This window comes from Salmo trutta, chromosome 29 (assembly GCF_901001165.1).
Source record: "Salmo trutta chromosome 29, fSalTru1.1, whole genome shotgun sequence".
Taxonomy (NCBI): Eukaryota; Metazoa; Chordata; class Actinopteri; order Salmoniformes; family Salmonidae; genus Salmo; species Salmo trutta.
The window spans coordinates 42,734,457-42,757,841 of record NC_042985.1 but is presented as its reverse complement, the minus strand read 5'-3'; the positions used below and the strand labels follow the sequence as shown (position 1 = coordinate 42,757,841).

Genomic DNA, 23,385 nt, shown 5'->3' with positions numbered 1-23,385 from the left:
GTGGGACTGGAGGTTCATGACTGCTGATGTCCATCTCCTGCACATACAAAAAGTCTTTAGCATACAGAAATGGGTTACACGTCGAACAAAATTAATTCATTTGTGCAGAGCCTTTCAAAACTTTATGACAATAAGAGTGGGAATTTGCACACAGTGACGGCCATGAACATAAAGCTGTGCACCTGGTTTACCAACATGTAAACATGTAGATATTCTGGTTTTGTTCACAAACCTGGTCCTTTGCTCATGTGAAACCTTAAGTAGATTTGGCTATGAGTGTGTTAGTGGATTTTACGTTTATGTGATATGATCAGTCACTTTAAAACCATACAATTCTGAAAACATAGATGAGTCAAGTAAACGCTACACTGCTGTCACTTCTACAGAATCAATGATGAGTCATCACATAAACTCAATTAGAGACAGCTATTATTTAAAAGCGGCTTTGCATCAGCTGACAATAGGCTACACTGTATTGTAATATGTACAACTGCAAATTGTCGGTATGGAATTAACATGCCGTCTAGGGAGATGGTTCCAGCCATTTACAAACATCATGTTTGGCCTAACAGGTACACTCCCTGATGGGTCAGACCTATTGTTTGTAAACTGCTGGAACCATCGTCCTAGCCACCATCCTACTTCTTATTCCACTGGGCAGAAACCAGAGAGACATATTCCTTACAGACCATAAGAGTGTTGATGCCAATTCATCACATGACCTACATGCATGCTTATGTGATGATTCTCACAGTATTCTAGTTTTACACAAACTGTAGCTACATTACAGGGAACAGAGCACAGTTATATTTACATGCTGTTGTGAATGTCATTGATCTCATCCTCATTCAAACTGCCATCATCCTCATTAGCAATACTCATATTGCCCATTCTTCAAATAGAAAACACAACAGGTTAAATGGCCAGAACATGATGAAGCTAGGCTTGTAAATCTTTCTTCAGAGTCCATATATGACACAAATAACATGGGAAACATTCCATCAACAAATGACAGCTAGTCAAAATCAAACCTTACCTGACGCCAAGAGCCTCTTGCATGTTTGATCATCTGGCATGTCTGAACCCAGCTCTGCTATTCCTTGTTCTTCTATCAGTAATTCTTGTCTGGAAAATGATCACATTACTTACAAAGGATACTAAAAAGTCGAAGTAACACACTGACACTGCATCAGGGGCTTGGCTTCAACTAGGCAGCAGATCAAAATATGAAATCGAGCTGCAGAAAGTGAAAAAGGTACTAGGTATTCCCCATAGAGAATGATAGAAGACTCATTTTTGTATCTGTACCATTATAGAGTCTCTGACAGGGCTGTGCCATTGAGGGAATCTCTATATTTTCTTCTTCACTATTGGCTGATCCCTTCTGATGACCCGGATGGACATGAGTCATCAGGAGGGATCAGCCAATGAAGTTGGAAGCCTCACCCAGTTGCTTATATTAAAATGGTGGAAGCCCTCAATGGCGCTGCCCATGCTAAAACAGCCTTTTGGCCACTAGAGACCTCTATCATTCTCTATCGTATAACCTAATAATAACAATATAGCTAGCACCGAAATCTACTGTTTCATATATATATATATATTACAGACAACCGGTTGTAAACATAGCCTAGCCACTTAGCCTGCTAGCTAGACACTGGTAGCTATAAACAACAACAATTTCCACCCTTCTAGCCAGTCAACAAGAGATTCTATGCATCTACAAAAAATACACAACATACATTAGTAGAGTGATTTCATGTTTTGAAATGTGTTCCCTAATATGCATTTACCATGTTAGCTAGCTAGCTTGCTACGTTACCTTTGAAAGCATACTATGACACAGACAGACTGTTGGCTAGCCTAGCTAACGGAGACACAGAACAATTCCTCTTTGCATAAACACTCAAAATAGGCTTCTAACTGAATAAAATATCAACATTGTTTCTAATGCTAAAGTTTAGTATCTTACCTTTCGACCGAAGATTACTTTTATGGATGTCCAACACTGGATGAGGCAACAGTGTTTCTCTTCCTTGAGGCCATCTCGGAAAAGCATCCAATATCTGTTATTTTGCCTTCTGCCTTTGTCTTTCATGAGCGGCCCTGCCATTCGACATCTAGATCTAGTTTTTGCTTCTTGGGCCTGACATCATAAGTATCAATAGCATCCAAGTTTTTTAGCACAATTATGGCTGGAGTAACCTTCCACTATGGCTGGCTTGAGGGAGTTAGTGAGTGTATGAGAGAGCTACATGCATGACATTTGTTTTTTCCAGAGAAGGCACAATCATGTGATCAGGTCCAATGAGGTTGCACAGTGAAAGAAGAAGGCTGGCCCAGGCCTGCCCAGCATTATCCAATGAGGTTGCAGGGCAGGCCTAATGGCTCAGTGGAAACTCCATGCACATGTACACACAGCAGAGAGAGCAAGAGCGAGTAATCACGTGGTGCATATAGTACGCAATCTTCGGGGACCACTTTTGGCTCATGAGGGCTAATTTTAGAACTACTGGAAAAAAAGTATACAAAAGTTCCTGGAACATCTCTTTAAGCTTACTCAATGTAATTAATGGCAGAGGTATAAAGGCAGACACAACTGAAATCTGTCATCATACCCTCACCCAGAGAAAATGCCTGTTGAATTAGGGTTAAGGACTTTTCGGGGTGACTATCACACTAACATATGCCACAAATAGATTCCTCAGAGTTAGGTAGCTACAGTATAAGAGAGCATCAATACACATATTGTGGCAGCTTTAAAATGTCACAAAAAAATATATCAACGCCTTACCAAACCCCTGGTTGAGACTGTAAGTGCAGTGGAATATAAATGGCATTGGACATTACATGATAATTAGTTTTAATGTTTCATATAGGGCTATCAGTGATTAGGCTAGATATTTTTTCATGGTTCTTGCTCTCTCTTAGTGATGGCAAATACTATTTGAACCTAAGTTGTTACAGGGCTTTCACACTGGCTGCTAAGTAAAAGCAGTCTTCTCAGTGATACTGTATGATTATAATTTAAAATGTTAGGTTTACTGAAGGTGAGTGCAGTGGATCTGTTTACCTTTCCTCAAAACCTTCCATAATCTACCTAGCACAGGCCTTTTCCAAAAGAAGTGGAAAACTGGTGCTGAGATGCAATCAATGACTGTTGGTCCACTTTTACAGCAAATCAATGTAAGTTCAGTAATTTATCAGTTCTCTTAATCTCCACTACTTGTTATTCCAGCTCATTGCCCTGAATGTGATCAGAGGACACAGACACAGATTGCAACAATGCCATACATTGACTACCTATAGTATACCAAACTACTGATTGTATTCCTTCTAATTGATCAGTAATGTACGCCTTACCCAGCCACCAATAAGTGCCCTTCTTCACGAGGCATTGGAAAACCTTCCTGCTCTTTGTGGTTGAAATTCACTAGTCGACTGAGGGATCTTACAGATAATTGTTTGTGTGGGGTACAGAGATGAGGTAGTCATTCAAAAATCATGTTAAACATTATTATTTCACACAGACTCCATGGAATTTTTACATTTTTACTCCTGAATTTATTTAGGCTTGCAGAGGGACTGAATACTTACTGACAAGACATTTCAGTTTTTCATTATTTTTCATAAAAAATAAACACAGTACCAGACAAAAGTTTGGACACACCTACTCATTCCAGGGTTTTTCTATGTTTTTACTATTTCCTACATTGTAGAATAATAGTGAAGACATAAAACTGTGAAATAACACATATGGAATCATGTAGTAACCAAAAAAGTGTAAAAAGATTATTCAAAGTAGCCACCCTTTGCATTGATGACAGCTTTGTACTCTCTTGGCATTCTCTCAATCAGTGTCATGAGGTAGTCACCTGGAATGCATTTCAATTAACAGGTGTGCCTTGTTATTTTGTGGAATTTATTTATTTCTTAACCTGTTTAGGATAGGGGGCAGTATTTTCACGGCCGGATAAAAAACGTACCCGATTTAATCTGGTTATTACTCCTGCCCAGAAACTACAATATGCATATAAGACACTCGTTAATCTAACCACACTGTCCGATTTCAAAAAGGCTTTACAGCGAAAGCAAAACATTAGATTATGTCAGCAGAGTACCCAGCCAGAAATAATCAGACAACCATTTTTCAAGCTAGCATATAATGTCACAAAAAACAAAACCACAGCTAAATGCAGCACTAACCTTTGATGATCTTCATCAGATGACACACCTAGGGCATTATGTTATACAATACATGCATGTCTGTTCAATCAAGTTCATATTTATATCAAAAACCAGCTTTTTACATTAGCATGTGACGTTCAGAACTAGCATACCCCCCGCAAACTTCCGGGGAATTTACTAACAATTTACTAAATTACTCACGATAAACGTTCACAAAAAGCATAACAATTATTTTAAGAATTATAGATACAGAACTCCTCTATGCACTCGATATGTCCGATTTTAAAATAGCTTTTCGGATGAAGCACATTTTGCAATATTCTAAGTACATAGCCCAGCCATCACGGGCTAGCTATTTAGACACCCACCCAGTTTAGCCTTCACCAAAATCACATTTCCTATAAGAAAAATGGTCTTACCTTTCCTGTTCTTCGTCAGAATGCACTCCCAGGACTTCTACTTCAATAACAAATGTTGGTTTGGTCCCAAATAATCCATCGTTATGTTCCATCAGCGACGTTTTGTTCGTGAGTTCTAGACACTATCCGAATGGTAAATCACGGTCGTGCGCATGGCGCATAACGTGACAAAAAAATTCTAAATATTCCATTACCGTACTTCGAAGCATGTCAACCGCTGTTTAAAATCAATTTTTATGCAATTTATCTCGTAGAAAAGCGATAATATTCCGACCGGGAATCTGCGTGTCTGTAAACAGAGGGAAAAACCGAAAGGCGTGGGCGGGGCAGGTCACGCGCCTAAGCCTTTGTCCTCTGATAGACCACTTAGCAAAAGCTCTCGTGTGTTTCAGCCAGGGCTTTGAATTACGTCATTCAGGTTTTTCCCGGGCTCTGAGAGCCCATTGGAGACGTGGGAAGTGTCACGTAACAGCAGAGATCCCTTGTAATAGATAGAGAGAATCAACAAGGGGAAGAAATGGTCAGACAGGGTACTTCCTGAACAGAATCTTCTCAGGTTTTGGCCTGCCAAATGAGTTCTGTTATACTCACAGACACCATTCAAACAGTTTTAGAAACTTTGGAGTGTTTTCTATCCAAAGCTAATAATTATATGTATATTCTAGTTTCTGGGCAGGACTAATAATCAGATTAAATCGGGTACGTTTTTTATCCAGCCGTGAAAATACTGCCCCCTAGCCATAAGAGGTTAAAATGGTGTAAAATAGTCATATGTTTGAAAAATTGAAGTTTTTGGATTTCTGACGTGTTTGTAATTCGCGCCACGCCCTATCATTGGATATTGGAGCGGTGTTCCGCTAGCAGAACATCTAGATGTAAGAGGTTAATGCGTTTGAGCCAAAAAGTTGTGTTGTGACAACATAGAGGTGGTATACAGAAAATAGCCCTATTTGGAAAAATAACAAGTCCATATTATGGCAAGAACAGCTCAAATAAGCAAAGATGCTCAAATAAGCAAAGACAAATGACAATCCATCATTACTATAAGACATGAAGGTCAGTCAATCCGGAAAGTTTCAAGAACTTTGAAAGTTTCTTCAAGTGCAGTCGCAAAAACCATCAAGCACTATGATGAAACTGGCTCTCATGAGGACTGCAACAAGAAAGGAAGACACAGAGTTACCTCTGCTGCAGAGGATAAGTTCATCAGAGTTACCAGCCTCAGAAATTGCAGCCCAAATAAATGCTTCACAGAGTTCAAGTAACAGACACATCTCAGCATCAACTGTTCAGAGGAGGCCTTCATGGTCGAATTGCTGCAAAGAAACCACTACTAAAGGACACCAATAAGAAGAAGAGACTTGCTTGGCCCAAGAAACACGAGCAATGGACATTAGACCGGTGGAAATCTGTCCTTTGTTCTGACGGGTCCAAATTCCAGATTTCATGTTCCAACCGCAGTGTCTTTGTGAGACGCAGAGTAGGTGAATGGATGATCTCCACGTGTGGTTCCCACCTTGAAGCATGGAGGAGGAGGTGTGATGGTGTGGGGGTGCTTTGCTGGTGACACTGTCAGTGATTTATTTAGAATTCAAGGCACACTTAACCAGCATGGCTACCACAGCATTCTGCAGTGAAACGCCATCCCATCTGATTTGCTTTTAGTGGGACTATCATTGGTTTTTTGACCAAGAAGGAGAGGGATGGAGTGCTGCATCAGATGACCTGGCCTCCACAATCACCTGACCTCAATCCAATTGAAATGGTTTGGGATGAGTTGGACCGCAGAGTGAAGGAAAAGCAGCCAACAAGTGCTCAGCATATGTGGGAACTCCTTCAAGGCTGTTGGAAAAGCATTCCAGGTGAAGCTGGTTGAGAAAATGCCAAGAGTGTGCAATGCTGTCATCAAGGCAAAGGGTGGCTACTTTGAAGAATCTAAAATCTAAAATATATTTTGATTTGCTTAACACTTTTTTGGTTACTACGTGGTTGCATATGTGTTATTTCATAGTTTTGATGTCTTAACTATTATTCTACATTGTAGAAAATAATGAAAATAAATAAAAACCCTTGAATGAGTAAGTGTGTCCAAACTTTTGACTGGTACTTTATATAATTCCACTTTGATATTATGGGGCCAGTGACAAAAAAAATCTATATATTATATTAAAAATCTTATATTTAGGCTGTAAGACAACAAAATGTAGAAAAAGTCAAGGGGTGTGAATACTTTCTAAAGGAACTGTAGGTATTAGCAAATTAATGCATTTACTTTACTATCAAATAGACATGCTTGTCGATGGTAAACCTGCTTTTTGTCATTAACTAAAAACACTAACAACCATAATATTTACAGTGCCTTTGGAAAGTACTCAGACCCCTTGACTTTTTCCACATTTGATTACGTTACAGCCTTGATTCAATTGTTTTTTTTATCTCATCAATCTACACACAATACCCCATAATGACAAAGCCAAAACTGTTTTTTAGAAATGTTTGCTAATTTATTACAAATAAAAAACAGAATTATTACATTTACATAAGTATTCAGACCCTTTACTCAGCACTTTGTTGAAGCACCTTTGGCAGCGATTACAGCATTGAGTCTTCTTTTAAAAAAAATATTTATTGAATATTCGAAACATACAATATACTTGCAGTGAAGCCGCTCAACAACTACATCATACCAGTCATCCAGCAGATTCCCATTCAGAGCGACTCACAGAAGTATCCAGGGTCAATGCCCTGCTCAAGGGCAAGTTGACCGATCTACCACCAGGCCAAAAAACGTGAACCCGAACCCTCCAAGATCCCCCCACAGTTCCCCAATAGCTGTCCCTCAACCATTCGAGACCCCTCCTACAGTCCCCCCCAAGATGAAAAATAAAAAATACAATTAATTCCATTCCCCACCCCCAAGAACCCCTAATGCACCAACAACCAAGAGAATGAACTAAAGAGAAAAAAGGAAAAGACAGAAGAAAACAGCAAACAACAATGCAAAAAAAAATAAAAAAAAATAATAAATTTAAAACAAAGGACAACTAAAATCATAACAGCAATGCCAACTGTATATGTTTGTGTGCATGTCTGGCACTATTACATGTATGTGTGTGTTCTTGTATGTGTTTATTTGAATGTGAGTGTGTGTAAATGCATGTGTACAAACACCTGCACGGCATCAGCCTCAGGCAAACCGGCATTAGTTGTAAAAACACTGCCCCTCAGTGTCATTCAAATGTACTTTTTTTAAATGTATTTTTTACTTTTATCTTTGACCATCATTCTATCTCCCACACAGCAACTCCACTCCCACTTGTCTCCAATTCCACATCCCAACCCTCAGCTTCCCTCAGCCCATCCCATCTATCTCTGCTGGCCACCCACTTCGGGTTTCTACGCAACACATATCTTTCAACTATGCTGTGATGTTTAACGTACAATCTAATCGAATAGAATCCACAGATTGCGAGTTGAAGATAAATACTTTTACTAGGTCTATTAGTATATTAGTAATTGACTGACCCGGTCTCTCCAGATCTCCTAACAGTACTATTTCTAGGGTCAATTTTAGATTAATGCTATGCATTTTCAGCCATTCCTGAACCTGAGACCAAAAACAGGCTACCTGAGGGCAATACCAAAATAAATGGTCTATTGATTCTGTATCCTCACAACAAAATCTGCAGAGCTTTGATTAATTTATGCCCCAAATATTCAACATTTTGTAGGTGGCAAGAATTCTATATAATCATTTTAGCTGAAAAGCACAAAGTCTTGAATCTTGCGTTGTTTTATATATCAACTCATACACCCTGTACCATGGAATCGGTACATCAAAAATATCTTTCCCACTCATTTTGCAATCTGTATGGCACAGTTGTCAACATCCTGGTCCTCAAATGAAACTGGTAAACTTTCCTACTTATGCTATTTTTATTCCTCCGCCAGTTTTGATCCTTTATATTGGACAGACAGACCAGTTCCCTACCTCCTCCCGCTGCCACCTGCCTCCTCCATTTTTGGGGTAATGCTGTAATCAATTGGTTGTACTCTTGGATTGAGCAGACCTTCCCGTACAATTCTGATAACTCCATGAAGGACATAACTCTACCATTCCAATTTACTGTATAATTTAAGAACAAAATACCCTTTTCAAACATCTTTCTCATAAATACAGGTATTTTATCAACCAGCACATTTGAGTTCAGCCATAATATTTGTTCTATCTTTTCAGGGGGAGGAAATTGAAATTGTAGCCAGCTCTGCAATGCTGAGAGATACTTTGAAAAATGTATCATTTTCAATTAATAAAAATGAGACATGGCAATCTGCACAAAGGCAAAAAGGACATTTTTAAACAATGGATGAGCTTTTCTTAGTAATCTATTTGAGAACCATTTAGGGTTCAAATAAAACTTTTGAATGAGTGAAGCTTTTAGAGAGAGGTTTAGTGCTTTTATATTTAATAATCTCAACTCACCCAATTCATATTCATTATGTAGATAGGTACGTTTTATTTTGCCCGGCTTAGCGTCCCAGATAAAGCGAAATATTTTTTGCTCATATGATTTGAAAAACGAATCATCAGGAGTAGGCAGCGTCATAAGTAAGTGAGTAAACTGAGATAGGATTAAGGAGTTAATCAGGGCAATTTTTCCATAAATAGACAGGTATTTACCTCTCCATGGTTGCAGGATCTTGTCTATTTTTACAAGTTTTCTATTGAAATTCATTGCGGAGAGCTTATTTATATATTTTGTGATATGAATACCGAATATGTCTACTTCACCATCAGCCCATTTCATAGGTAATCTGCAGGGTAATGTAAAAGTTGTATTTTTTAAAGATCCAATACATAATATTGTACACTTATCATAATTAGGTTTTAGTCCAGAGAGTACAGAAAAGTTATCTAGATCTTCAATGAGACATTGCAGGGATCTAGCTTGCGGACTTAATATTAAACTTGAGTCATCGGCATACATGGACACCTTTGTTTTTAAGCCTTGGATTTCTAATCCTCTAATGTTGTTATTGGATCTGATTTTAACAGCTAGCATTTTGATGACCATAACGAATAGATATGGTGACAGCGGACACCCTTGTTTAGCATTGAGTCTTCTTGGGTATGACGCTACAAGCTTGGCACAACTGTATTTGGGGAGTTCCTCCCATTTTTCTCTGTAGATCCTCTCAAGCTCTGTCAGGTTGGATGGGGAGCGTTGCTGCACAGCTACTTTCAGGTCTCTCCAGAGATGTTCGATCGGGTTCAAGTCCGGGCACTGGCTGTGCCAGTCAAGAACATTCAGAGACTTGTCCCGAAGCCACTCCTGCGTTGTCAAATCAATCAAATCAAATGTTATTTGTCACATGCGCAGAATACAACAGGTGTAGACCTTACAGTGAAATGCTTACTTACAAGCCCTTAACCAACAATGCTTTAAGAAGTTAAGAAAAATAAGTGTTAAGTAAAAAGTCTTGGCTGTGTGCTTAGGGTTGTTGTCCTGTTGGAAGGTGAATCTTCGCCCCAGTCTGAGGTTCTGAGCGCTCAGGAGCAGGCTTGCTCCATTCATCTTTGCCTCGATCCTGACTAGTCTCCCAGTCCTTGCCGCTGAAAAACATCCTCACAGCATTATTGTGCCACCACCATGCTTCACCGTAGGGATTGTGCCAGGTTTCCTCCAGACTTGATGCTTGATATTCAGGCCAAAGACTTCAATCATGGTTTCATCACACCAGAGAATCTTGTTTTTCATGGTCTGAGAGTCTTTAGGTGTCTTTTGGCAAACTCCAAGAGAGCTGTCATGTGCCTTTTACTGAGGAGTGGCTTCTGTCTGGCCACTCTACTATAAAGGCCTGACTGGTGGAGTGCAGAAAAGATGGTTGTCCTTCTGGAAGGTTCTCTTATCTCCACAGAGGAACTCTCGAGCTCTGACAGAGTGACCATGGTCACCTCCCTGACCAAGACCCTTCTCCCCAGATTGCTCAGTTTGGCCGGATGGCCAGGTCAAAGGAAGAGTCTTGGTGGTTCCAAACTTCTTCCATTTAAGAATGATGGAGGCCACTGTGTTCTTGGGGACCTTCAATGCTGCAGAAATGTTTTGGTAGCCTTCCCCAGATCTGTGCCTCAACACAATCCTGTCTCGGAGCTCTACGGACAATTTCTTCCACCTCATGACTTGGTTTTTTCTCCTACATGCAAGTGCAGTCGCAAAAACCATCAAGCACTAAGATGAAACTGGCTCTCATGAGGACCGCAACAGGAAAGGAAGACCTTATATAGACAGGTGTGTGCCTTTCCAAATCCAATCAATTGAATTTACCACAGGTGGACTCCAATCAAGTTGTAGAAACATCTCAAGGATGATCAATGGAAACAGGATGGACCTGAGCTCAATTTCGAGTCTCATAGCAAATTGTCTGAATACTTATGTAAATAAGGTATTTCTGTTTTTTATTTTTAAGAAATGTGCAAAAAAAATGTAAAACCTTTTTTTACTTTGTCATTATGGGGTATTGTGTGTCGATTTGTGCCTGAGGAGGGCATTGACCCTGAATGCTTCTCTGTGTCGCTTTGAATGGGAATCTGTTGGATGACTGGTATGATGTAGTTCTTGAGCGGCTTCACTGCAAGTATATTGTATGTTTTGAATATTCAATAAATAAAAAAATGAATACAATTTTAAAAAAGAAGACTCAGTGCTGTAATCGCTGCCAATGGTGCTTCAACAAAGTACTGAGTAAAGGGTCTGAATACTTATGTAAATGTAATAATTTAGTTTTTTATTTGTAATAAATTAGCATACATTTCTAAAAAACTGTTTTTGCTTTGTTATTATGGGGTATTGTGTGTAGATTGATGAGGTAAAAAAAAACAATTGAATCAAGGCTGTAACGTAACAAAATGTGGAAAAAGTCAAGGGGTCTGAATACTTTCCGAAGGCACTGTATAGCTCATATACATACCAGAGGAGGCTGGTGGGAGGAGCTATAGGAGGATGGGCTCATTGTAAAGGCTGGAATGGAATCAATGGAACAGTATCAAATACAGGTAGAACTCTGTTCCATTAATTCCATTCCAGCCATTACAATGATCCCGTCCTCCTACATCTCCCACCAGTCTCCACTGATACATACACTGTAAAAGTGAAGCAAAACACAGACATCAAGTCAGCTACCTGCTATAGTATGGTATGATGTGACAGATAAGTATGCAAATGTTTGAATTTGACCAACTTTATGGTGAAACAGTTTTTAAATGTTGGATTAGGAAACCATACATTTCAGTTGGCTCTTGTGTGCAATTGACCAATAAAGTGATTTTAATCTTAATCTTAATAAATCATTAAAGTCCCAGTGCAGTCAAAAACATGACATTTCCTGTGTTTTATATATATTTCCACACTATGAGGTTGGAATAATACTATGAAATTGTGAAAATTATGACAATGTCCATTTAGTGTCAGAACTGTTTGAAAAGACTGCATGAAATTTCAGACTGTTTTGGTGGGATTGAGTTTTGGCCTGCCTGGTGACATCACCAAAATTAAATTAGTTAATAGACCAATAAGAAAAAGAGTTCCAAACCTCTCACCCAATAACAGCTAGTTTTCAGTTTTCCCCTCCCTACTCAGACCCCTCCTATACAGTACTAGCTAAATTCTTGCTTGAGAAACTGCTCTTTGCTTAGAAGCTATTCTTGTTTCTTTTTGACAATTTTAATTGACAACAATCACAGTAAGGTACTTAATTGTTACCTCGAAATGATATGATATTGAGAGAAAAACAGCTACACTGGACCTTTAAAAACCCAACCAAGAAAAATTGTCTGCTGTTTGACATACAGACTAAAAACATAAAAATGCTCACTTGAAACTGTTTCAGCACTCACATTTTACAACTATAAAATAAATCAGGGCATAATAATTATCCATTCAATCAGCCAATGTTTAGATAATAGACAGAGGGTTCTACATGAAACCCAAAAGGGTTCCACCTGTGGGGAATGCCAAAGAACCCTTTTGGAGCACATTTTTTCTAAGAGTGTAGATATGCTTTCTCACACAACGGAGGCCAGGAATCAGAGGGGAAATGGACCATAAAATAACTTAAATTACAAATTATGTAGCTTTCTGAGTCAGTGAACCAACGTTAAACATGTCACCTCCACACTGGCTCATGCAAAATACAAATAATTATCCTGGCCTGTGGCCTAAGCAGCATATTATTCCCCAAGAACACCCACTGGTGCAGTTTCAAGGAATGATGTCATATAAGTCTACTAAATCTGAGTCTCATGGAGATAGGCAACTAACAGCTTCCTTGCTCACAAGTCCTTGATCTTGTGTCCTCTAGCCTGGCCAACACACAAGAACACCCTGCTTGACAATGTAGTAACTAGTTGCACCACTGAAAAGGCACTCATCTGGCAGCTCCATTGGCAACCTTTCAAGCAGTAGAGTGAGTTTAAGGCACAAACTTAACTCTGTTACACTCACCCCTCTAAACTCACACCACAGTGACCCCAGCCATTGAGGTGAGCGCAACTGTGGTCATGGCACCACTGTAACAAACACCACTGTGTTACTTAGCAGTATAGCTTCCTCACTCACAAGTCCTTACTGGTACTTGATCTCGTGTCCTCTACATTGCCAACACATGTGACCGTTTTGTTATAATACGTTTGCCACATTAAATCACGTCTACAGTGATTCATTTTAATCTCAATACACAACATTCTTCACATTCTTTTCTCCATTCGAGGAGATGGCTTGTGTATGGCTATACTGTAGTTGTTGTTGCATAAGTTATATCACTTCATTCTTATCCCGTTATAAGATGCCATTTCTTTATGTTCTATGGCAAGCACATGGGACCTTCTTGAACCCTGGACATTCCAGCGTCAGAGTGGGCAGTCTTAACACAAAACCATGCTACACGTCCAGTGGGAACACCGTGGGAAAGTCAAATGCCGGCAGTCTGTGTGGAACTTACAGTTCCGTAAAATTAGGTCACTCAATTCCTGAGTGTCTAATAGGAATGGTGCACAACCACAATCACTATGTGTCAACCACAAAATCTATGGCCAAGGTAGGCCTACATTTTCCACAGAACCAAACAAATGAACAGTGGCAACAACGTTGTTGTTATTATGCATACCTCTCAATCATATATAGCTATTTTTTTACATGACATCCATTAAAATATAAACAAAAAACGACTGCAAAGTTAAGCCTATGTTAAAACAGTATGGCCCTATTAATTGAACAGGCCAAATGCTGCATTTCAATCTGGGCTGAACATATTGAGAACCTATAGATGATACAACATAATAATTAGTTCATAAGTGACTTTAATCCTGCCATATTCCAACTCATGATGACATCACCCTCCAGAATTTATAGGGCTGCTTTTCTATTCCCAGACCTAAAAACATGTTTATTGGAGATTCTCCATCGACAATGCTTTTGAGTTTATGAATAGGCTAAGTCTGGGTCTAGAAAAAAGATGAATCCCATCTTCCCCAAAGTAATTGCGGCAGACTTCCAGAGAATAGTTCTAAAATCCATGCTATCCCATTTATTGCAGAGAAGAATATGCTTATTGGACATTGGCATCAAGTGGCTTAACTGGACACTTGAAAAGTGTAGAGTAGACAACACAGAGCAGGTATTGAGGAGAGTATATTGGTGCCTGTTTTTCTTTTTATCAATAATGATTGGAGAGTTTAACACTTACTGCGTTTTGTGAAGACAGAGGCCCTACAGCCGAGGGTGGATTGGAATATTGGATTCTCTTTCTGAGTTTTCCCTCCCTCCACCCACCTCAGATCTGTTTAATCTATTGGAATTTTTACAGTCCTCTCTGGCAGAGCCAGTGTTTAAAGCTCTGTCACACAATACATATATAAGCAGTAATAGTGTTCTATCCTGCCTCAGGGGCCTTTACAACAGCCAGTTTGTGGGTGAAGAGCCATGACGGCCAAATACCACAATGTTCTTTAATTATACACCCCCACATCATATGTGAACTCCGAAGACTGTTTCTTGAGATCATATTTCTGCACAGATATACACTATATACACGACCATTCAAAAGTTTGGGGTCACTTAGAAATGTCCTTGTTTTTGAAAGAAAAGCACATTTTTGTCCATTAAAATAACATTGAATTGATCAGAAATACAGTGAAGAATTTGTTAATGTTGTAAATGACTATCGTAGCTGGAAACGGCTGATTTTTAATGGAATATGTACATAGGCGTACAGAGGCCCATTATCAGCAACCATCACTCCTGTGTTCCAATGGCACGTTGTGTTAAATAATCCAAGTTTATAACTTTAAAAGGCTAATTGATCATTATAAAACCATTTTGCAATTATGTTAGCACAGCTGAAAACTGTTGTTCTGATTAAAGAAGCAATAAAACTGGTCTTTTTTTTATTTAACTAGGCAAGTCAGTTAAGAACAAATTCTTATTTTCAATGACGGCCTAGGAACAGTGGGTTAACTGCCTTGTTCAGGGGCAGAACAACAGATTTGTACCTTGTCAGCTCAGGGATTTGAACTTGCAACCTTTCGGTTACTAGCCCAATGCTCTTACCACCAGGCTACCCTTCCACCCAGTCTTCATTAGACTAGTTGAGTATCTGGAGCATCAGCATTTGTGGGTTCGATTACAGGCTCAAAATGGCCAGAAACAAAGACCTTTCTTCTGAAACTTGTCAATCTATTCTTGTTCTGAGAAATGAAGGCTATTCCATGGGAGAAATTGCCAAGACACTGAAGAGCTCGTACAACGCTGTGTACTACTTCCTTCACAGAACAGCGCAAACTGGCTCTAACCAGAATAGAAAGAGGAGTGGGAGGCCACAGTGCAAAACTGAGCAAGAGGACAAGTACATTAGAGTGTCCAGTTTGAGAAACAGACGCCTCACAAGTCCTCAACTGGCAGCTTCATTAAATAGTACCCGCAAAACACCAGTCTCAATGTCAACAGTGAAGAGGCGACTCCGGGATGCTGGCCTTCTAGGCAGAGTTCCTCTGTCCAGTGTTTGTGTTCTTTTGCCGACCTTAATCTTTTATTTTTATTGGCCAGTCTGAGATATTGCTTTTTCTTTGCAACTCTGCGTAGAAGGCCAGCATCCCGGAGTAGCCTCTTCACTGTTTACGTTGAGACTGGTGTTTTGCGGGTACTATTTAATGAAGCTGCCAGTTGAGGACTTGTGAGGGGTCTGTTTCTCAAACTGGACACTCTAATGTACTTGTCCTCTTGCTCAGTTGTGCACTGTGGCCTCCCACTCCTCTTTCTATTCTGGTTAGAGCCAGTTTGCGCTGTTCTGTGAAGGGAACAGTACACACTCAGCGTTGTACGAGATCTTCAGTTTCTTGGCAATTTCTCACATGGAATAGCTTTAATTTCTCAGAACAAGAATAGACTGACGAGTTTCAGAAGGAAGTTCTTTGTTTCTGGCCATTTTGAGCCTGTAATCGAACCCACAAATGCTGATGCTCCAGATACTCAACTAGTCCAAAGAAGGCCAATTTTATTGCTTCTTTAATCAGAACAACAGTTTTCAGCTGTGCTAACATATTTGCAAAAGGGTTTTCTAATGATCAATGAGCCTTTTAAAATGTTTAACTTGGATTAGCTAACACAACGTGCCATTGGAACACAGGAGTGATGGATGCTGATAATGGGCCTCTGTACGCTTATGTAGATATTCCATTAGAAATCTGCCGTTTCCAGCTACAATAGTGATTTACAACATTAACAATGGCTACACTATATTTCTAATCAATTTGATGTTATTTTAATGGACAAGGAATGTGCTTTTCTTTCAAAAACAAGGACATTTCTAAGTGACCCCAAACTTTTGAACGGTAGTGTATTTATATATATACCCTTTAATGCGGTAAAAATCGGCAGTGATAAATCAACTATTGATTTAAGCGACAAACTGATAGAACACCATTCGAACCAAATGCCATTCAAAAACATCACACTTCATATCTTTGTAATTGTTGTATGTTGGATGTTAAGGGGAAAAAACTAATTTGCATCAGTTAGTTTAAAAGGCACCTCTTTTGGCAGGTACACTGTATCGTGGCCTGCTCCCGTACTCTGAATTCTCAGCTTCAAATATCCGTTGATGTGGTTAACGGGTGAGAATGATCATTGGTCAGCTGAGGAAACAGTGACCTTTATCACCACTACCTCATGGGAGTTATCTATCAATTTCACTTGCCACACAAAACCGATTCAAATCATTAGCATACCGCCAAATGCTAATGCAGGTATTCATACTTACAGTATACAGGACATTGAATTTTCCCTTGAACTGTATACACATTGAATCACTTTCAATCAGTGTATGCAGCACTTACATCATGACATTATTCCTATACTGAAACACTTCAGGGTCATTTCTAGTACCCATATCATGGGGCCACACTTTAAAGACAAAACCAAGTGGATGTGTCCAAAACTTCACAACCCAATCCTGCTCATCTGTACTGTTACAGTAACTGGAGTGATGTTACACAATTTTAATTTCATCATCATGAACCATGAACTTACCTCCCATAAGTGCCTTGTGTTCCGCACCACTCCTGACTGCAACTTATCCAGGAGGAGGGGGACTCCCGCAAAGGGGCCGATCCAGGTGCCCTGTGGGATACGCTGGGCGGCACAGATGCCGTAGCCAAGGCCGGGCACAGTGCTGGTGCAGAGGCACACCTCACGGGGCAGGTCCCGCAGCCAGTCAGGGACATCTGGGGGCGGCACGGCCGGCGCTGCACTGCTTGTCCCCACCAAGCGCCGCAGCGAGTGCAGGGGCCCGTGCATGGGGCACTCTCCGTTACGGTTATCTGCACACATGTCACACCCTGCAGGGCACAGCAGGTAGAGGGGGTTTACCAGCAACTCATCTCACATGGTACACATGGGTTACTATCACATGTACTAACACTTTGACCAGGGAAAAAATACATGTGTAATAAGTATAACTTATTTGCATTTTGATATATATATAATATATATATATATATATATATATAGGTAGAACAGTCATTGGTCAGGAGGAAGGGAGGAAGTACACACATTTTTAAGCAATCATTCAACATAAGAATTTTGTGGCATGTTTTGAAAACATTTTCATGCAAATCTTCTGCTTTGTTTGAAAATTATAATTTGATTATATTGCTCATTTAAGAGGCCACAATAATGTTTAAGCATAACCAAACATAATTATGTTCAATATATGCCTAATTGGGTTTACAGAAGGATTGAAAAACATTGCACCAACTGTCACTAAATGAATAAAAAAGCTATATCTAAATCAACTTAAGAATAGTGTGCGACTATGTTGTGGCCTTGCTCCTTGCTGTCATAGCGGCATGAGTCATGATACTGGGGGGATTCATTTTGGAACTGAAAGAGGTGTGCAACTCAAGTCAAGACCATACATATCCCACCGATGTTGTCATGTTGTTGATACGTTAATTTTAGCGATAAATTGGGGCTGTTTTACAAACATGAATGGAGTCAACTGGAATCGTAGGCTACTCCCAGATTGTTCCCCATGCAATGCGTAATGAATTTCATTTAAATAATAAAGTTTAAAAAATGCAGGCTACTTGCCTATATGTTACAGTCGTTCAAATACCTGAACACCACCAGCAACATGCTTCATTGGTCATGCAGTAAAAAAGTTTAATTTCAACATTGCCGAAATATTTGGAGAAATGGCCTAAGGACAAACCAACACCTTTTTGACTGATTAATATAATCGTCTTCAAGTGTCAAGTACCCCCAAAAGTCCTATGTTAGGGCTTCTGAGCTAGAAAAACAGTTTAGCCTATTAACAGGTTACACATAGCCTAAACTCAAGTAGGGCCTACACATTAAAACCTATCTGGCTGTCGGTGTAATTACACAAATTATGAAGTAAATAGAATTGTATGTTTCCTTGTGTAATACACACTTCAGCTATTTTATAAATGACCGACATTGCATTGGTTTGAAATATGGGGGAGAGAATACCGAATGTAGATAAAGCAGTCTCGCTGTCCCCGGGAGACTTCCATATACCATGTTCGGATGATGAATAGCGGCCGATGGAAAAGATCGATCTCTGATCCACACTCAGTCCACTCTCTTCTACAAAACTATACAGCAATTAATTGTGGCTTGTCCCCCCATCCCTCATCTCCTTGTGGCACATATCGATGGAGATTACTGCTGATGGGCCGTTTTATCACCTTAAATAAACACCACCATTTCAAACTTCGCTTTAATATAGAGAGGGTTGTCCTCGACGTCTATTTCCAGCCGATAATGTAAAAGCAAAAATTCTTCAAGCAAAAAATAAAATAAAAGACTGATGAAGAACGCAGACTGAATTTCTGATGTCAAAATCAATTGAATAATAAATATAAATAATGTGATGTTGTTTATTTGAACAAAATGAAAAGAGAAAATGATTGTTTTATTGGGCACTAATAAGAAAACAAATTGATAAAAGCTTACATTGATAAAAAAATGTTTGCCTAAAGGCCTAATATCAGCCTATCAATGACGAGCTCAGTGTTATTTCTTATTTATCATATTTATCAGAATATGATTATTTGTGTAATCCCTTTAACTATAGCTATTACATTTGTCGCCCTTGCAAGTTATGCTGCAGTTGAACACATGAAAAATACTATATTTGTTCATCAGTGGTATAGTCTATACATAAATTGGTGTGAATATAGAAGATCAGAGTTAGTGAACCACGCATACGCCAAATTGACCCATACTACCCATACACGCGCGGGGCACCTGCTGATGATCAGTGCTGAGAAGCATGACTTTAATGGGGCAAAACAGAAGTTTGGTGTGCTCGATGACCCTTGATTAAAAGGCAATAGAAAGCCTCGTCTAGGCCTAGCTTAGTTTATATTAGCCCATAAAGTCTGATTATGAGTAATGGGGAGGAGCGAGATTAAAATTATTGAAGTGTATTTGTTCAATTGTGAGCATAAAGTCAAATCACATTTTCTAATAGGCCTAAAATGCGGTAACCTTTTAACAGCTGTATAGCCTCGTTAAATAATGCCCCCTTTAAATAAAGGGAAAACAATATTTCCACTGGAATAGTATGCGTGTGGTATTCATACATACGATTGTTGTGGTCACCGGTGTGATTGTTCAATGGGATAATCTCCATTCTCTGCTGTCCGTAGAGGTAGTAGTCTAACTCATCGGAGGTCAGTTTAAATCTGGACCCTTTGTCATTCTTAAAGCTGGAGGATATACAAAGTTCTTTCGCTTGGAGGTTGGTGTTGTCTGACGAGACAATGTCAGAAGAGAGAGTTTGTCCAAAAAGTGCAATTTGTGGCACAGATAGTTGAGATAAACCTGCCAATGATGAAACGGATGGAGTCGATAAAGATGTGGAGGAAGGTGTTAAAGCCGACGATGATGATGTGGAGGAGATCAGGTTCGGCCGCTGACGGAGACTTTCCACCGGAACAGCTACCCTGTCCGGCGGCTGCAGCTGCGTAATGCCTCCATTCTTCAACTGGCTTTGAGGGAAGAGCTGCTGCCAGTGTTGCATGTACGTCGGGTCCACTTTCAAGAAAGCAGATCCGCTAGGGTCACCGGGTTTTAACATCTCAAACAGGAGCTAGAAGAGACAGTAAGCAGTAGGCCTAACTTAGTCTACTTGGAAGAGACAAGTTGAGCATTCAAATGATGTTGCTTTGAAATAAGTGAGTTATTACACAATACAACATATGTAAAATAAACAAAGTATCTAACAATCGCACATTACGCACAGTTTACACATTGCATGAACATGTGTAATCAATTTTGAAAGTAAAATAAATGAACACAGCGAGTTGACCTGACCAAAAGCAATTTACCAGTACAAACACTCAAATGTAAATGGAAGTCAACCTCATTAGCTTTTCAGGTCTGTGAACCTCCCATCACATAGGCTACTCATCCTTGCGCTATGGCAATGGTAGACAGTCTGCTACTTTTCAGAGTTTACGAGCAATGTTCATTTCAACGAAATGGCAAGTGGGAGCATCGACCTAACAAGACTTACTCTGTTGCGTGAAAAAGGGGATTGGTCCTCGAAGGTGATTCCAATAGTATTTCCCAGACTCCTACACCATAATAGTATGACTTCGGATACGCGGCGTATGTTTCAAGCTCTAAGTCTGAAGTACAATATTATCTCCTCCCGCTCTTGCCCCCTCTCCTCTGAGCACTCGCAGGATCAGAGCAACTGCACGTGGGTTTTACGACAGCATAAAACACAGGGGACGAAAAAGTTCACACTGGCCCGAAATTGTATTGCCGCATCTCTTTGCCAAAACTATTCTTTGGATTTTAGGCTTGAAAGAGTTGAAAGTGGGACCGTTTTTAGTTAAATTAGAAATTCAAATCGATAACGCCCATGACCAACAGTATTAGCATATATATCCTATTAGGGTGCGTATTTAACTTATGATCTGAGGCATGCAGTCATGCAACTTTGATTTATTTTCAACCACATGAATAAGGAACAAACATATTATGCGAATGATGAATACGAACGTTTGTTAATCATGTTTTGAAAGTTTTAATTTCATTGGGGTTCAAGGTGTGCAAGGGCTACTTAGGCATATGTATTCATATACACCTTTCCCTTTTTCATGACATTTGCCGATTGATTCAATAAATAGGTGCACCTCAAGATAATGTAGACTGCCTCATGGTATTGTTCCTTTAACTTGTTATCCAGCCCGTGTTTCCCACCGTTTCACATAAGCTTGAGAAAGTTATTACTGTTTGCACAGTGTCTGTATAGCCTATCTAAATGTAGGGCATTTTACACAATTCCTTCCAGAGGGGTGGTAAAATGTTTTGACTGGCGTGATTTTGACAAGGCCATTTGTCATCTGGAGACCTCTGTAGATTGATAACGAAGAAAAACACCAACATAATCGTCTGAAAATGAACTCTTGTCTACAAAAGCGCAATTTCACTGTAAAAGAATGTGAAAAATAACACAGCCCTCCAAACGGACTGATTGAGGGATTTCTTGAGGGACGAATAGCCTAGCTCATGTAGGCTATACACACAAAAACTGATTCGAACCTCAGCCCCTTATTTTTGCACACCAGTAGGCCTATTTACCTCAACTCCAATCATCAAACTCAACTTTACAACATGGGAATAAGTCAGTTATTTATGCATCAATCAGGTTTGGAGCTAATAAGCCCTCCCAAACTCACCGAAGCACTCAAACCTATCAATACATTTAACAGCCATTCAAAATATTATTAATGGGTTGTTGCATGATTAAAGGGATATTATTAATATTATTCATAAAAATAATCATAATTACTATAATAATTAGAAATAATAATAATGAACTCATGTTATACGCCTATTCAATGGTTATTATGTAGGCCTGTTGTTGTTGTTTGCTATAAGCATGACCAAATCATTGATATTGTCCTATGCTCGGATTTTTAATTAAGCTACAACGTCGTTTCTAGAGCAAAGCGTAGCCTACACAAGGAGAGCATTGGTGTTTTCATTCATTGATTAATGCTTCCTAAAGTAAAGCACATTGGAGTAGGGGCCCGGATCAATAAATTAACTGCCAAAATTAATCATGTTCTATGACAAAAGCTAATTATTTAGACATAGGCCTATAGAAAATATTATTTATATATTTATGTAACCTTGATTTGAAAGCAGGCCTACTTAAATTGTTGTGCTCTCATTTGCATAGTGTATTCTGTTTGACATTCAATTAAAACGTTTACATTTCTTGTTAATTAATTCGCCTGATGAATGCAAGACAAATGGACGGCTGTCTTTGACAGAAGTCCGATAAAGAATTCAACAACCTCTCCCCATGCCCCAAGTGTCTCCTGATCTTGGCTCTAAGGTCACGGGTTGCTGAGTATATAATTAATTAATATGGACGTATATTCAGATGGGAGTTAGTCTCTTTATTTCAACTTATTCTGCACCCAAGCAGGCCTATAAGTGTTTTGAGAAATGTGTAACTGCTTAATATTTAGGACGACTAAATTATATAGCCAACATATAGTGATGAAAATTATGCTATTTGGAATTATTGGACATTAATGCTCAAGGCAGTATAAGAAAAATACCGCCAGGTGAAAAAACGACTTTCACTCAAAAAAACAAAAAAAACATTGTCAATTAAACGTGCAAATAGTGAGATACTTGTCTGTGACTTTTCAAGCAAGGAGATAACCTAAATTGGCATGTACTGTGTCATCATCTCGTTTCTGATTGGAGACATGCAATGTTATAATTGCCCTCTGTTACAATTGCCCACAGCCACCCCATATTTATAGTATTTCTTACAAACTGTATACTAATTTGTGCTAATTTGTTTCAATTAACAAGCTCTGCAGTCATGACACAATACACGATTTGAGTGCTTGCTCTTATTGGTGGTGTTGCCTAGGCTATAATTTTCCCTAGGCATTACTTTCAACATGGGAAATGTAGGAGGAAGTATTTTCTTCCTTCATGCTTTTGGATTTCCACGTTTTGATATAGGTAGGCTATTTTGATTAGGCCTATTGAATCCATCTCAGATGGAACTGGAGATTAGTTCAAATAAGTTTGGTCATATTTGTCTTCATGGGCATAAAAACATAAACACATGTATTCTGTCAATATCAAATAGCCTAAATAGCCTACCCATGTCCTGAATTCTGTAGCCTATTCACTGTCTCTTCACAGACATGAAT

At 39.3% G+C, this 23,385-nt stretch overlaps 1 protein-coding gene across 2 annotated transcripts in view; it reads right to left on the bottom strand.

Annotated features, from left to right (window-relative positions):
- prdm6 (PR domain containing 6) overlaps positions 1-20,965 on the bottom strand; it is a 62,960-nt gene extending 41,995 nt beyond the window's left edge. For both annotated transcript variants that reach the window (XM_029722245.1, XM_029722246.1), the window contains exons 1-3: positions 20,706-20,965; positions 19,775-20,279; positions 17,189-17,496 (exon numbers count right to left, since the gene is read on the bottom strand). In XM_029722245.1, the coding sequence (XP_029578105.1) occupies positions 17,189-17,496; positions 19,775-20,267 (801 nt within the window). In that variant the 5' untranslated portion in view covers positions 20,268-20,279; positions 20,706-20,965. The remainder of the gene's footprint in view (positions 1-17,188; positions 17,497-19,774; positions 20,280-20,705) is intronic.
- Positions 20,966-23,385: the final 2,420 nt, after the last annotated feature.